Raw genomic sequence first — 16,693 nt, 5'->3', positions numbered from 1 at the left:
ATTATTTTCTTTACAGCGTCATCAACTACTTGGTGGCGAGGGCAATGTACACTCACACAGTAATAAATACCACAGACACTGCAATATATTTTTCTTTGCAATCAATTCTCGATGCTGTTCATCATTAACTTCGATGTGTAAGCACTCCAATGAAAACCCATCGATCGAATGATTAATTTTCCATCCGACAAAGAAAAATGAAACGTTCGCTGATTCTCGGTGGTGTTAGGTGCAGGCACGGTTATGAATAGAGTTTCTCGGACGGGCAAAACGGGGCGTTGCCTCAAAGTGGGATGGAATCCCGTTGTTGCAAAAATGGCTTTCAGAATCCAATGTGTTGGATGATTGTTTACCGAGCCAAGCTACCCAGGAAGAAATGCTCACTAATGGCATAGCAAGCGTCGTTACAGACAAAGAACCAGCGGACGCTAAAGTAAGATGAATAGTTGAAGTATCATTGAGCACTGTGCGAGTGGCGATGGCTAAACAATCAATCAATATCATTATGAAGCTATAAAATGTGCTATTCCACAACGAGCGGTTTAAATTTCTTTAGAAAAGTGAGTTTGCATGGTAGGGAAGAGAGGAATCGCTGTGAAGCAAGTTTTGCAAACAAGCTCACATTACACCGCTCTGTTGCTTGTTGCGAGATGGAAGAAGCGTTGTTGAATAATGATGGACGTATTTATCTAATGTCGGTTGCAGAATAGTTGCAAATGGCTCGATATCGGGTATGAAGATATTAATGATGGTCGCGCAACACAAATGAAGAATTTGCACGGTGGTGAGAAACTATTTCAAAAATTATTACCTCCACCCAAAAGCAACTGTGTCACGTGTCCAAAACGATCCCAAATGATTGTTGAATGTGACGTTCGTAATGGGTCAGCCCATGCCGTCAGTGAATCGTGCCACAGGCCAAAGGAACCTTTGGCAGCAAATAGATTCTCGCTGGCAATCTTTCAGATGAAGGGTGCGACACAGCAAAAGTGCGAAACAACTGGCAAAGGCACGGTTTTAATCGAGTGAACTAAATAATGGGTGCGGGCTTAAAAATAGATCGCAAGGGCCGATGTCACATGAGAAGGTGTAGGTGTTTACAGTGATGGGAAATGGGGGAGGGCGCAAGCTGTGGGAAAATGGTATGGAATGCATACAGTGATGAGTGTAAGTTCGAGATTTAAACTCAAAATTTGCTCAATTACTATGTCTTCATCTTTAGAAAATGTTCAGGATTCTTGAACTAGCGATGCATTGGATAAACTTTCAAGTTCGAAGTATCTTCTTTCCCTAGGCAACGCTGACAACAATCAATTTCAACTTTGCAATTTCAAAAAACTAACTTCTTCTAATTCCCATTCCCAATTTCATTTCCAACTTGCATACACTCGCTGTTTACTTTACAACTTCATCCCACCACACACACACACACACGCCACCCATGGTCTGGTGGTGTTTACGTTTGTTTACGTTTCAGCATCATCACACTCCCGACGGAGCCGTGGAAGAAGAATGGAAAGAAACGTTGCCCTCACGCTATTTTCGTACTCGCCTGTCCGCTAACTCGTGTCACTTCGGTTCATGCTGTGCTATTTTCGGTACGACCGGCCAGCACCGTGCACACTGTGCCCGCTCTCATTGGTTGCCCGCTGTAAGTTATACGCTCGGGGAACACTTGGGTAATTTTGTGACGATGCGTCCCCGGTTCGGTGCTTCTAAACTGCAAGGCAAAGGGATAGGGCATCATCATCAGCAGCAGCAGCAGCCGCAGCAGTAGAAGCAGCATGTACGTCTGGTGACTAATGTTGAACTTGTTTTGAAAGCAGAATCATGCAAAGTCAAAGCAAACTCTTTTGGTAAAGGTAGGTCGAAGGGCGTGCGTAAGCAGGAGTTTGGGTTATTTTTTACATTTTTATCATCTGTTGCAAAATATCACATTTAGTTGATATGTTTTATGTCATTTTCACAGGGAGATCTAAGCAGCATGAAACGTTTCAAGAGCAAAACAAGCCAAAAATGTAGAGTGAGTGTTTTTTCTTTGTTTGGTGTCATGTTTTCATTTATGATTTTATATGTGAATTAATTTTAAACAAAAAATCTAGTTATATTTAATCTTTAATATGTTACTGCCCTGAGTTTAAAAATATGCTTCTTGTTCCAAGACATCATGCAAGCAATTTGCTAAACGAAACAACTAAGCTCCCGTCGTATAATTGTTATGACATAATTTATGAAATATGTTTGCCGAAATCCTTTATGCTTTTTTTAACGATAGCCAATTTGGAGCCAATATAAGTAGCGTAAACTGTGTCCTACCTTCGCTCCTGGCTCATATCTCTAGCACGCTACTATGCAGTCAATGCGGCAGCACCACGCTATGATCGCTCTCAGCAGCCGCAAGACCAAGTTATGGGTCGTGAATTTTACGATAGGCAACACGTCGTTCGTTCTTGTGTCTTTTTTTTCTTCTTGTTCAATTCAATTTTGTTTTTTAAAGCATTATTCTCATTCCATTAAAGTGATTTTACATTTCCCGTGCCGCCGGTGCAGCGAAACAAAATTTATGATCACCTTCTATGAGGCTACCTTAAGTTTTTTCCGTCACCGTGATGGTACGAGTACGTTTTAAGAGTGTTAGGTCGCTGAAGGTCGCTTACGAGGTGATTTAGAGCGTGTTTACCTTTGGTGCAAATCGTGCCACCACGCGAGTACAGGAGCTTTTTCTCCCACAGCTCTGCAGATTCATTAACACTGATGAGCCTGCATGAACGTCACGACACAACGAACGGCAGTAGGTAAAAGCTTTGCATTTCGGAATATAAATCTTGAGAATTGCAAAATAGATGAAAATTCTCCCGATTGGGGTCATAAATCCAGCCAATCATCCTAGTGGTTTGAAGAAACTGACATTTATTGCAATTTAAGCTATATGTCTACATTTTAATGGCACCAGTTCATTAATTAAACATATTTTAATAATAGTTTCATACCACTAAACAAATAGCTTTCGATTGTATGTTTCATTAATGGAAGCAAAACATAAACAACACAAAAAGAAACAAAAATGACTCGAATGGCTCGCTGATACGTTTAACGGGACCTCTCCCAGCGACTTCCGGCGACAGATTGAAGCTGACTGGATGAACACACATTCCAATAAAAATAGCCGATAGTTCGTTGCGAACGGCAGATTTCATCCCACGCCTCGCCGTGCTAACGAGAAGCGACAGTTGTGCTATTCGGTGGAAAACTATTTCTGTGATTGTTTCCTTCGCCTTTTGTTTCCCCCCTGCTCTTGGCCGGTGGCAGGGGCTTTGGGGTCGGAAATCGTCGGACAATTTTTGATATTTTTTGCCCGAATTGTTCCTCGAGCGTAAATGCCGAGGATTGTTTTTATGGTCCCACTTTCCACGAATTTCCATACACCACCAACCCACCACTTGGGATGGATGGAAGGGCTCGGATGGTTGCTGGATGCAAAAGTTTTTCCACCTTCGTCCCCACCCGGGCGCTTCCTGTATTTGAATGCACGGTTTAAGCCGTCATTCCCATTAGTGCATTCCTTTGCAATGTTTTTGCTACTTTTACGATCTGATTTCGGTAAAAGTATGCCGTTTATTATATGCCCTCTCTGGCCAGAAACGTTTCGGATTATGTTGCCATCCCCCCCCCCCCCCCCCCCCACCTGATGGTAGACATGAAACTTTAAGTAATGCCTCCTTCTTTTTGGGCCATGTTTTTGGTTGATGTTTGGAAAAACCAGAAAAAATACGAAGTTTCACTATTTATTGCCTTTCGTATGAATTCCAGTGGTTTTAGGAAGGTCTTAAAATAAAATTGAAAAAGATTTATAGGGTTGGAAAATAGTTTGTAAAATACTATGGGATTTGCCTGCAGAGGTTCGTTAGATGTATCAAACCTGCATCACTTTTTTCGTTTTAGAATATTTTTTCCAATTTATTTATTCCTACCTTTCTTATTGTCTTCGCTAAAACTTTCCCGAAAACAATGACTGTTGTTTTAAATGTGTCCCGGTATAAAGTCTGCCAAAAGTTATCGGACGTGCGACACATTTTGTCGAATAAAATAATAATCTGTAATCCTATTGTTAGTCAGCGTAAGTCGTCGAAGCTTGTACGGTTGAATTATACGAACAGGATAATCCGGCGCCCGGTTTACGAGCCGCCACTTGACAGGGCTTAGAACCAATGTTTGCTCCTGGCAGCACTCACACCGCTTTAACGACCCCGGGGAAGACTCCGGGGGTGCAAGAAAACTAGCAGCTAGCAGAATGTTCTACGAATCAGTCCGATGATGTTTCATTGGAGCTATTGCGACCGGTATTAGTAAGTTTCCATCGTTCCCTGTCTGCGCGGAACCTCCCGCCCCATTTCCCGCCTCGCTAGCATACGGTGCGGAAATAAAGCGCCATCGGTTCAGGGAATCTTCACTTCCTGCTTCACTTCAGCAACGGCTTTTTGCACGACGCTCCAAAATGAAACGTTCGGAGCCCCTGCGCTGAACGCTGGCACGACAACGGGAGCGAGAGTCCATTTACATAATTCAGTTACATGGTAAAATGTGTGGCGGCAGTAGATTTAATCCATAATCCTTTATCGGACGGAGTGCAGTGGGTGTTGCCGTTTTCGGAATGGCATCGTAAATTTAATCAATCCTCCACCACCCCCACGTACTGTCCGGCCATCGAGTTTGGTCCACTGTTGAGATCGCTGGGATCACACCCCAAAACTATACTTTTCATCGGGAGTGCTGCGAGCAGCTCCGTTCGCTCTTCTTTTGACTTCAAGGGGGGGATGATAGGCAGAAAGAAAAAAATAAACGAAACCAGGAAAGGGGAAAGAAAAACTGATTGGGTCAGCTAGTTGTTTGGTGGGGCCTTGGAGAGAAGGACAAAATCTTGCTTCAGCTAGTTAAAAGCTTAAGAATTTGCTCCCCAAAAAAAGGAGGGACAGTGGGACCAGCTTCTCTACTGTTTTATGGTTGCGTCCAGTTCAAACATAATAAAAAGTCATCTTTCGAATCCAGGCACATGGAAGATATATCATGCAGACATGGTGCAATCTTTCCACACGCTTTCCCACTGGAAAGCGTTTCCCCATGTACTTAGGATTCGTATGGTACCGCCAGTTTTAGAACCGAAAAAAGGACACCATCTGATCTAGTGCGATTGGCGTTGGCCATGGCTAGAGTCCTAGAGTCGTTCTCTCGTCTCTACTCGGCAAAAAGGGTTGTACCATTGGTCACCGTTGGATGAGTAATGTTCCCATCGGCTCTTATACACCAAGACCGGAAAAGGGATTTTAACTGTTTCTGTGTTTTAAAGCATGGGAAGGTTTGTGCCTAAATTTGCCTACAAAAAAAAGGGAATGTTATCCTAGCTTGGTTGTACTGAAAACTTTGTTGAAAAAGCAACTTTTACGTACATTTTATTGAATTTAGAGCTAAGCATCATTTAAAACTGTGTATTAATTTGAGCATTTTTTTCGATCGTTCCAGTTGATGTGTTTAGAAATTCAGAATGATTCGAATTTCAGAATGATTCGTTTCAGAAAAATTCAGAATGATTCGTTAAACCCATATTTGATTATAAACTATACAAATATTCATGCATCAAAGAAACATCCGTTCAAATTGTACATATTTGATGATTACTTCGAAGAACGTAACGTTGCAATATTTACAAAACAGCGATTTGATGCGATGAATTTTGCATTATTTTGCACCAAAATTTCGTATTATCGGCATACCATCACCATCAGTACAAACATAGATAAGCGTATCATATAGCCTCAGCAACACGCCCGGAGCCTTTAACAAGCTTCTCTATTTCGTGCCCTACGCAAACAAAGCCTCGGAGAAAGCGTCACAACACACGGAGGAACTTTTTATTTGTTGCTGTTTAAGCATATTTCCACAGTCAAAGCTCAAAGGATACACATGTTCGTGAAAGTGTGCCATGTTTGCACAAGAGCTCGGTCCGGCTCGCATAATAGTTAACAAACATTCTATGAAATTGAAAGCAGAGAGAACACAAATACACACACAGAAGCACACACACACTCATCAGTTCTCAAGTGCGTATGGGAAAAGAACGTTGTGGTTCGTATCGGGCCAAAAATCAGTCAAATTGAAGCAAATATTCGTTCGCATTTCGCAGGAATGACTGCTAAATGAATTATATGTGAAGAGAAAGTTCCCTTTCCCGTTCAGTTTCTATATTGGTTGTGGAAAAACAGTCGGCAAACACAAACACACATACACACACATACCAGAATATGCATTAGATCGGACCCGGTTTGCCGAGGCCCGGGTAAATGACTTTTTCATCCGTAAAACTTTTCTGCCCCTAAAAATTGGAAAGGATTTTGGTCAGCTTGTTGAAATAATTTTGCACACGCAGCAACAACAGCAACGGTCACCGTTTGTGTCCATGTTAGCTCCACACCCTCCGCTCTCCCATTCTTGAGCGCTGAAATGAGAGTTTGTGTGTAAGTTTTACGACGCCGCCCTTTGAAAGTCCTGCTTCAACAAGTTACAGTCCTGCGGGGTTCGGGTTAGCCAAACTTGGTTAGTTTAGGATAGAAAGCATTGCTTTTATCATACACAGTGCCAGGGTGAGGGTGGAGCATCAAATTCCTTGCAATTTGCAGCGTGTCCAGTGGTGACCGATGGACAAAGCTGGCCAGATTGGGTGACGGTGTCTTTTTTGGTAGCGGCGAATGGGGACTCTCTATGCATAAAATTAAAGTCAATTTAAATCTTCCAACTTGTCGTCGGTAATTTCTTCAACGCTCTGACCACCGTAACCGATGGGTGTTTTGTGTCAGCTGTGGAAAATAATTAACCTCACTTAGGTAAAGTTCTCGATCCAATCTGGCAGTAAGCACTTAGTCCGAGTCCAACCGAATAAATGGCGCTGATTAAATGAATGAATATGCCAACAAAGAGAAGGCATTTGAAATAATTATAAAGTTTGTCAGGTAAAACATTCGGACTGAGCAAAGTGCACATTCAAACACGGCAAACACAACGAACGAGTGAAAAACAAATGCCACAAATAGTGTTTACAAATGGAAATTAAATGCTGTTCGTAATTACCATATACAACCAGTGAAATAGGTAGGATATTGTTGAGCAAACATCGCTTACAGTAAATGGGACGAGGCAATGAAATTCAATGTTTCCTTGTGTAGTTCGATCGCCTTATCTACTGCAGCAGCAGCCCGGCTGGTAAGCCGGCATATAATTGATAGGTATATAATGGATTGACGGCTCAAGGGATATGCGTCGGGTCAGGTTCGGGAACTGCGTGTGATGCTGGGTGTGCTCGGTGTGTTGGAACGACGCAACGCGTCATCAAATATAATGATGATAATGACGGTGATGTATCGTCCGATCCATCATTCATGTATTGATGTCGTAATAAATCATGCCCATTGCCTACGTCGTCGAACGTCATCGATTGTTGCATTCAACGGGCGATGGCGGCCCAATCGAACGCCGGACATTCGTTCTGAAGTTGTGGTCCACTTTGGGAAGGGCTTGCTGAGCTTGGGAGTAAATTCCAATCATGGTACCGAGTGTTTGCAAAATGGGTTAAAATTGCGTTACAATAAGGTGTGTCTGTGTGTAGCTGTATACGTTCAATGGGAAAGAACAAAGTGTTGTTGTGGGGAAACCATTTCTACAGCAATTGCCATTTCGTGGAAAATATTACAGTGGAAATTGAACTAGTCGATTGAATTCTGATTTTGCATGATGTTCTGTTTCTGACAAACAGTGCATCAGGTGACCATTTAATCAGAACAATGACTGAACGGGCATAAGGAAATATTTACCTAACGGGTCCACGCGGAATATTTGCGTATCGGGTTCGGCGCACAGCAATGATGGCGACGTGATGAGCATCATTAGCGTAATAATCCAGCTGCAGCAGTTTGCTGACAATGGTTTAACCTGTCTTAATTCCATTACGGCTTGTGTTTTGTGTGTATTTCGGTGGGACGAACAGTGTTGCGAACGTTGGTACACTTGCATTTCAATGCGGTTTTGAACTAATTTACAACAACGAAACGATTAACACTTTCCCAAACAAACCGACCAGCACGACTGATGCTACACATTGCACTATCGAAAGTATAACACGCGCAATGCACAAAGCCAAAGCGCACGGACACCATTTATTTGTGCAACGGTTGGGCTGCACAGCACAGAACGTGGCCAATTGCACTATTCACTTCCAATTATCACTTCCTACCGCTTCCACACGATCGGATGCTGAAGCAATACATCTTAGCCGGTGCACACTGGGGTACGGTTTTGCTTCCATCTCCAATCAACGCACGATTGTGTTGCACATTTCACACATTATGGTTTCCTCCACACCTTTCGCACCACCGTTCAAGCACTGCACTTTAATCCTTTTTGACCGCAACAAAATTTGTTTTGCGCTGGTCAACTTTACCCTCAGATTACGGAGTGACAAATCCACGCGGTGGGATTAAGATTATTTTTAAACGATCGACTTTCATTGTATTATGACAGCGTTCGTTCCAACGGCCCTTCAAGGTACGGTCACTGCACTGGCCTCCCTCATAGCCGGGTGCCGGGTGCTCGTTTGCATACTACTTCACTCCAGCAAACCCGAACGGCATCGAATTAATTTCCCATTCGGTGAAATGGCACGCTGCCGCTGCCGTTAACAGTGGACACGCTCGGAGCGATGGGTTTTAATTTTCCGTTTTTTAATGCTTCTTGATCACTTCCACCACATTAAATGTCATTTTCAGCATTCAGCACCGTAACGAAATGGCATCTACGAGGCGCGAAATCGCATCAACTCTCCGGAACCGGGCGATGATTAAAAGTCCCAGGCGATGTTGCTGCTACTGCTCCTGCCTGACCGGCTTTGGACCGTCCGGAGCCTGGGAGCTGATTGCTGGAATTAACGGATTTTTGTGTGTCACAATTATCTATAATTACTTCTTCACCGTAATGGTAATGATTTGACATTTAATGATCGATTTTTATGCAACGAAATGTTTCACTTTCATAAAATGGCTGGTGACGTTTTCATTACCAGGCTGGGTGTGGCCCTGTGAAGTGCTTTAGGTTTCACTGTCAGTGTTTTGATGCATTTGGAACGGCTTTATCATAATTTCGTTTGTCGATGCACTAATTTCCACTAAACAAAATTATTAAGGTATCGTATATTGCCATTGTAGTATAACCATTCCTGAAAACAGAACAAAAATAATTATTTGTAATTAGTTGCTATTTGTGTTATACACTAAAATAAGATAAAATTTGAGTTTATACCATTCCATTAGTTATCGAACGTATAGTCTATAATGTTTCTTTTGGAATTTCAATGGTATCAGATGTAAAGATGGTTTATATGGTCGCATATTGCTTGAAAATATGTATTTTCTTTTTTTAGAGTACAATGTGCTCCCCAACTTGTCTATTTTTTAAATGGAAAACGCTACCTACATTTAATCAAAATGTATGTAAATGTGTGTTCGAATGTTTTTTTTATATTTTATTCATACTTTTCATTCGATGCGTTTAAAGCTTCCAAAACACCTAACCCGTAAAAGCACTGAGGAGGCAAATTTGTCCCTTTCTTGTAACCATCGCCAAGCCGGTTTGTTTTCTTACCGTAAGATGAAGATCATTAAAAGTTTGGCGTTGTTTGTGATCAAGGTTGAATTAGACGAAACGAAACGGTAAAAAAGGCTGGCCTGCGAATACATTTCGCTTCATACTATGAACGTGAAGACAAAACAACCAACCGTCCTAGTGTTCGAGGGAAAACAATATTACCACATTCGATCATGGAAGATATTACGCAAAGGAAGCGCAAAGAAACGCGCCTAACGAATGGTCATTCCGGATTCTCTTACAGGGTTTCCCACGATTTATTGGTCAGTTCCCATGATTTTTTGGTGCGTTCTCACGATTTTTTGGTCGTATCCCATAGATTTTTGGTTCGTTCCCATAATTTATTGGTATTTTCCGATTGGACATCAATACAATTGCACCAAAAAATTCTGGGAAACGACCAAAAAATCGTGGGAACGCACCAAACAAACATGGGAACCCACCAAAAATTGATGGGAACCAACCAATAAATCGTGAGAAACCCTGTATTGTTTTTGTCTAAGAAAACAACTTGAGCAACATGAACACGAAAACCACCATAACAACCGAGATGATGGAGCGGTTAATGGTTTTCTGACTGCCAACACCTACAAGCTCTTGGTGTTTTGTTTGTTTGCGATATTGCGAGCACGGTGTACGAAGGGTCCTGGTTCAACCGGTAAATACAGGAGGAGCTTGACTAACCGAATTATTTGCCTACACCGTACACTCAAACAAGACAAGCACGATTCAAGCATGCCTACCAACAGAGCATGTGGCTTTTTGATTGATTTTCTACGTCTATTTGTTCAACGAAGTACGATCAACAGTAAACTTTATTGCTTTAATACCACAAGCTATGTAAGAAACTCGTTTGCATAAAAAGTTGTCTAGTTTTGAGAAGATAGTTTGTGATAAAGAGAGTGATAAAGATGTTCTTAAGTTCTGTTTCTTCTGACATTATTTTAAAAATATTCCATTGGTAACAGTGACCAGAAAATTACTGTTTGAAACTTGTAACAAATCCTGCACTGTCAACGAACGTCCACAGAGGCAGTACCAAAACACATTCGGCTTATTGTGCTCTACCCATCGCGTCTTATCAGAATACATCTGTACACCCCCGAAACGCAAATGTCTTTTGCAAATTAGTTAATCCAAGAGGAAAGAAGCCACAAATTTGATAAAGAAGAAAACCGCACCATGAATAAAAAAAAGTGAATATGGCGAAACAGCAGAGCATGAGGGATATGTGCATGTAAGGCGCCATGTTTTCAATTTTCTTATTATTACATTACTTCCCATGCGTTTGACCTTCAGCGCGCCAAGCCATCGTGCCCAGTTTGCGCATGTTGTACAGAGACTACAGCAAAACGCACAACACCAAAAATGTGCAAAAAACGGGCCGAGCCAAAAAGTTCATCGCACCCATGCTGCCCGCAAAAAGAGCGTATTTGTTCGTGTACGCTGTGGTGGGTGCTGAACGCGCTGCGTATGATGAATTAGTCTTTTGGGAGCTCATGAAGATATCCCCTGGATGCGTGGCAACCATATTCTTGCTCCAGTACCGTGCCCATGCTCTACTCCAAGCTCGTGGCGCACAGTGTGGGTGAGTCGGAATATTATTTTCGCACAAATGATAGCGAATTTACACACACAAATGTATAAAAAGCATGCGTATGTGCGTATGTGTAGCACTTAAGCATTTGCATGCCTAATGCCTGGATAGCAGCATATCAGCCGCTGCCTGTATCATGTCACAAATTTAGCATTGCTGATTTGATCATACATGAGCATGGCGCACACAAAGAGCATGCCGCATAGCATCGCTAGAACTTTTAGGAATAAAAGTATAATTCCTATTCCGTGTACGTTAATGTGTTTTTTTTTTCTTCTCTCGACAGTCGCTGAACAACACATAGCAAGTGCTCGGATACAGCAAACAGCTACAAACGGCCGTTTGTAATCGTATGTTGGGATTCGTTTGACGTGGCGGGCACATCACTTGTCGTTCAGGGGCAGAATGTTCGTTGCAGTACGATTCTGCGCTGAGTTTCTCCAGAACAGTTGGTGGTATTTTAATGTGACGTAAATCAACTATGCTGTCCCGTGATGACATTAGCGCTGTCAGAACGGTTGCCGGAAAGTCAATATGATTTCTGTAACATTTACCAAGTTTGTGATTTTGAATGTTCACGTGCAGCTCGCCAGTATGAGTTGAGATTGATAAGGGCTAGAACGAATTAACAAATTCATGATTAACAGTAAAAATATCATGTTCGTATACTTACATACTTCTTGTACAATGTAGTTAAAGTTTTAAATTCATTGTAAGTTTGAGGCAATAGAAATCCATGCGTTCAATATCCTTCTTGTTAATTATCAGTTTTTCTTTTATATATCCTGAATGGATGCTATAAAATGCAAATAAAACATCACTTTCGGTGTTCCAATTCCATCCACCTAAGTGCTTCCCCAAAAAGCAATGTCAATCAGCGCATAGAGCTTTCCGGAAAAGCAATAAACTGATCATAGAAAACGCTATAGTTCTTTTTCGATCGTTTCCAATTAAAATCAAATCAAAGGAAACGAATAGCGTACTTTCAAATGGTGCATTAGTACGGGATGTAGCCAATATCATCAAACATCAAATGAAATTGGATTACCAATAATGTCACTAATCAGAAGCAAAATGAATCAATGCATACGAGGAAAGTACTGCGACCAATGTATTGTTCATTAATAGAAATCATAATTTAAAAAATTCCCTTCTGCATTGACTTGTTTTGCGTGAAAATTGAACAATAAGAGCGTTGTGCACCGTTAGCTAATTGCATTGTCGTAGATCATGATAATATGATTGATAATCAGTCAATATTTTTGTTTGTGGTGGTTTATGTTCTTTTACGAATAACAGTCTTTCATTGTTTTCTGCGCGAACAAAGAAATGATATGAAACAATATGGAAACCATGGAGCTTCAAAAAGGTTGCTGCTAAATGATAACAAGCTAACAGGCTTATTTACTTTTTATACAACATGTTTGTGGTTTGAAATCGTAACACTTTATTATAATAAATAATCACCACATACCAGCACACCGAGCTCAAGCTGTTTGCAAACGTACACCCATCCAGGCGCATACGTCTCACCATAATATGCTACCAATCTGTGATGAATGTTTAATGAGTTACGCAGCGAGCTCTTTTTTGATGGCTGCTTATCATTTATTGATTGACATTAATTAACCTACCCGATGCGATTTCCGCCACGCCCCGGCGTTTCTAGTGGGAGGGTGCACTTTTCTAGTGCACTCCTCGAGCTTGTCACGGTACGGTACCATTCAGGAGGTAACAATACACAAAAACCTGTGTGTGGAGTTCCACCCATGAAATAAAGGCCCTTTTGCATTTGGTAGGTAGAGAGCATTCTTCACACAACCAGGGGTTGGCAAATACTGTATTCAGATTTGAAATGTTAATGGCTGCAAATGACCAGCAGCAATGTGTAGCAGTGTAATTAAATTGTTATTAGTGTGTGGAGCGCCGCATGAGTCTGGCCTGGCCTGGTCGGCGGAATTGGCACGGGCGATGCATTTTACGAAACGGCTTTAGTCCTGTAAGTGGGCCTCCACACGTTACGGGCTAGCGTACCGTACCGTTCCTTTTACCGTACGCTACACGAGCCCGGTAAATGGGTTATATCGTTATTTGCAGAACGAACAAGAAAACGAACAAGTAACTAAGCGCTAAATGTATTTGAAAGTCAGTCTTAGTTTTCAACATCAAAGTTAATTTCTTAAAGCAATAAAACTAAATGGAACTGATTGATTAAATAGAAGAAATTGCGCCGATAGTATAAACTAGCGTGATTTTTTTTATATTTTTCATACTGGATGGAGAATTGCAATGCTTTTCAAATCATGAAACTAACGTCGTTTTTAGTTCGGGGAAAAAAAGAACAATAGTTTGCGTGTTAAAAGTAACACTTTTAAATAAAGTGATAAAGAGTAGAATAAAATTAGTAAAATTGAATAAAACTAACAACTTTTTAACCGAAATCAACAAGGTAATATGATAAATCGATTACTTTCTACATTTAAGTTGGTACACTAGAGTACATATTAGTATTCTTGTACGGTCTCCTGGTACAGTCGTTAACTCACATGACTTAACAACATGCGCGTCATGGGCTCAAGACCCGTATGGACCGTATTCAAGTCACAGATCGCCAAGCCAAGCGTGGTAAAGGTATGCCTTGATCGGCATCGGATTCAGGCCAAAAAGGATCAAATAATATGAAAATAATCATAGACCACGGCATTGATTTAATAGACAAGAACTTTAGAAACGTCTGCATTATTGTCCGAAATCCTCGAAAATAGTTCAGTGAAACTTATTATTACGTGTTTTTTCCTTTAAGAACCAATTATTCGAAATAAATAAAAAAAGTATTTAAAGCTTTGATGAAACCAATAAAAAGCGAAACAAAAGAACCCTGCCCAGTTTCCGAGTTTACACAGCAGTCGATTTTTGCGTTTCCTAATCCGGTCTTAGTGCCCCGTGGCTGAATCGAGCTTTCATCACAAATAAAGATAATGTGGTGATGAGAACCTGACGTAAAACCAAACGACTTTGCGTTGCGGCCGACAGTTTGAAGCCCGTCGGGCCAATCGGATCAGAACAAAAGGAGGGAAGAATTGCGTCCTGCTACAACCCTGATGTCCCTGCACGTGTTTTGCCTCGCTTCTTGCCCCATTTCGCTCATAATGATACCATCTCGCTTGCGTTGATACGACGCTTGCCTCATTTTAGCGTGAAATGAACGTGAAAATCGTGCGTGACTTTGATGGTAACGAGAAATGAGATGCTTGCGAGCGCTCCGCTCCCGAGTCGGCGTGGGTATTGGTTTTGAGCGCAGCGAAATTGGATAGTGAATCTTTGGCATTTCGGGGCTAAGCTTTGGCGCCGGCGAGCGTTTTGTTGCGAGCTGGTTGAGGATGTCGAAGCTTTGATAGCATCTGAAAGCTTAATGCGGTCTTGGGGGAAATATGTTATTCCTTTCACGAAGGCAAAACGGGCAGCAAATATCAGACGCGTGAGAATTCTGGCACTGAGACACGTATTGGAAACACGGGTCAGCGAACTTTATAGTTGGTAAAGTTGAACTATGATATAAATAAAAGGAGGGTGGGGTACTAGCAGCCTTTCTGTCAGAGAATCAGTAAGTATTCATCCTCTGGAATGGGGTAAGAAAACTATAATATTCCTGAAACGTTGCAAAAAACAGCTCAACAAGTTACAATCGATTAGTGATTGACGGTAATTGACATGTAAGCAAGGAGTAATTCAAAAGCGATACATTTTTCGATATCAAAGCTCCTTCTCTAGCTGATTGTTGATGTATTTTCTAAAACAATGCACGTATATGTAAAACACTGGTATAAACTCTTTAAAAAATTCCTTTGTCCTAAAAAATGCAATCATTTAATTTAGCAAATATGTCTGGAAGGGAAACGAACCTCGTTCAACCTTGTACCAACCAGCGCATCTTTTCACAAGCCATGCAAGAATTTTTCATAAAATTTAATTTGTGGAAAAGTACTACGAACGAAATTGTGTACATAAACGAAAACAAATTGCCCAACAATTTCGAAATACAAAAACCGTAACCTTACCCAAACGCTTTGCTATTATTTCGTGGCCCATTGACAGTTAAGCATTATTTGAGGTTTACCGGAACTCTGTCACAAAAGCGTGAACAATGAAAGGTCCACTGCCCAGCAGAGAAGCTCTTACTTCAATCAAATTAACGAACGGGAGACGATTTTAAAAGTTGATGAAAATTTGATTACTTTCAGAATTGATCATCGCCTCCGGGGGAGGTCGGCTCAAGATGGGAAGGTAATCCGTTTGCATTGTGGAAGATAAAATCCCCAGCTTATCTCTCCCGCGCTGGGAAGCACGGAATCACAGGAAACGATTGGAAGGAAAATTACCGCCTTTTTTGTGTGTGGATAGTTGCCATCCATAGTGTAGCGAATTGTAGCGCCAGTTTGTGTTAGGATAAAAGATGACATTTATTATGTACATTACTGCTTATGGAGATATTCTCTGGGCCAAAGGGCCTTGAAACAATGACACTGAGCTGGGTGTCTGGGCAGCCCAGAAGTCAGTGGACAAACACTTCCCGCATATCGCATAATTGCTCTTCGCCAACGGGAGCTTCATTACTTCCAGCATTGATCGCAGGACCCAGCTACAAACTCGTAATCCAACAAGACCCCGATTTGTGACCGTCGCGCAACCCGGACGGACCGCAAGCACAAGCCTAGCCGGTGACAAAGATAAAATGAAGTTCGAAGTCAGCCATGCTTCACTAATTAAGTTAATTACTGTTTTTCTCTCATTTTCGTGTCCTGTCCCGTTCGCGAAATGCTTTCTGCGCGATACGTTTCGAGGTTTTTGCCTAGTGTTCGTGTAAAGCGGACGGAAGTTTGGACCGTGCCGGATTCAATGATGTTTGTCGGTGGTTGCTGGTATCCTCACGATTCAAATCAAGGACACACGCTCACGTTCCCTAAACTGTCCCTGGGCTGTGAAGTTTCAACTTCAAACAAGTGCTACACGACACGGAAATGTAATTTTGGTAATAGGCGACATTTCTAGCGCTCGCTTCACTTTCTTCTGAATGGTGTCAGTGGGTCGAGTGCGGTATGGAAAACATACTTCAAACTTTCTCCCCTAATTGCATTTCGTTTCTTTTTTAAGTATAAGAAACGTAGCGGGAATCGTTCTCATGGGAAATACATTGCAATTTTATTTTACATTGACTCTCGTGTTATAATAAATGTGTTATTTAATATAGTAGCCCCAATCCAAACTTATCGAATATAAAATGAAATAAAAAAAAACACTCTCCACAGAGCAAAGTATTTTTCACTTTGAAATAATTTTACGGTTCAAATCTCGGAGCAATTACCAACAACGTTCATTATTTACTCAGTGTTATCTTGGATGTTAACCCCTGCA

The 16,693-nt window shown here is 41.5% G+C and overlaps 1 protein-coding gene across 5 annotated transcripts in view; it reads right to left on the bottom strand.

Moving 5' to 3' along the window:
- Positions 1-16,693, bottom strand: part of LOC5667469 (protein eva-1) — a 94,955-nt gene that overhangs the window by 67,652 nt on the left and 10,610 nt on the right. For 4 of the 5 annotated variants that reach the window (XM_061644865.1, XM_061644866.1, XM_061644863.1 and 1 more), the window contains one exon: positions 7,860-9,256. In XM_061644865.1, coding sequence (XP_061500849.1) covers positions 7,860-8,058 — 199 coding nt within the window. In that variant the 5' untranslated portion in view covers positions 8,059-9,256. The remainder of the gene's footprint in view (positions 1-7,859; positions 9,257-16,693) is intronic. The other variant, XM_061644867.1, reaches the window with a different exon arrangement.

This window comes from Anopheles gambiae, chromosome 2, assembly GCF_943734735.2.
Source record: "Anopheles gambiae chromosome 2, idAnoGambNW_F1_1, whole genome shotgun sequence".
In the NCBI taxonomy this organism is placed as follows: Eukaryota; Metazoa; Arthropoda; class Insecta; order Diptera; family Culicidae; genus Anopheles; species Anopheles gambiae.
The sequence above is the reverse complement of the archived record's forward strand: the minus strand, read 5'-3'. Positions and strand labels throughout refer to the sequence as shown.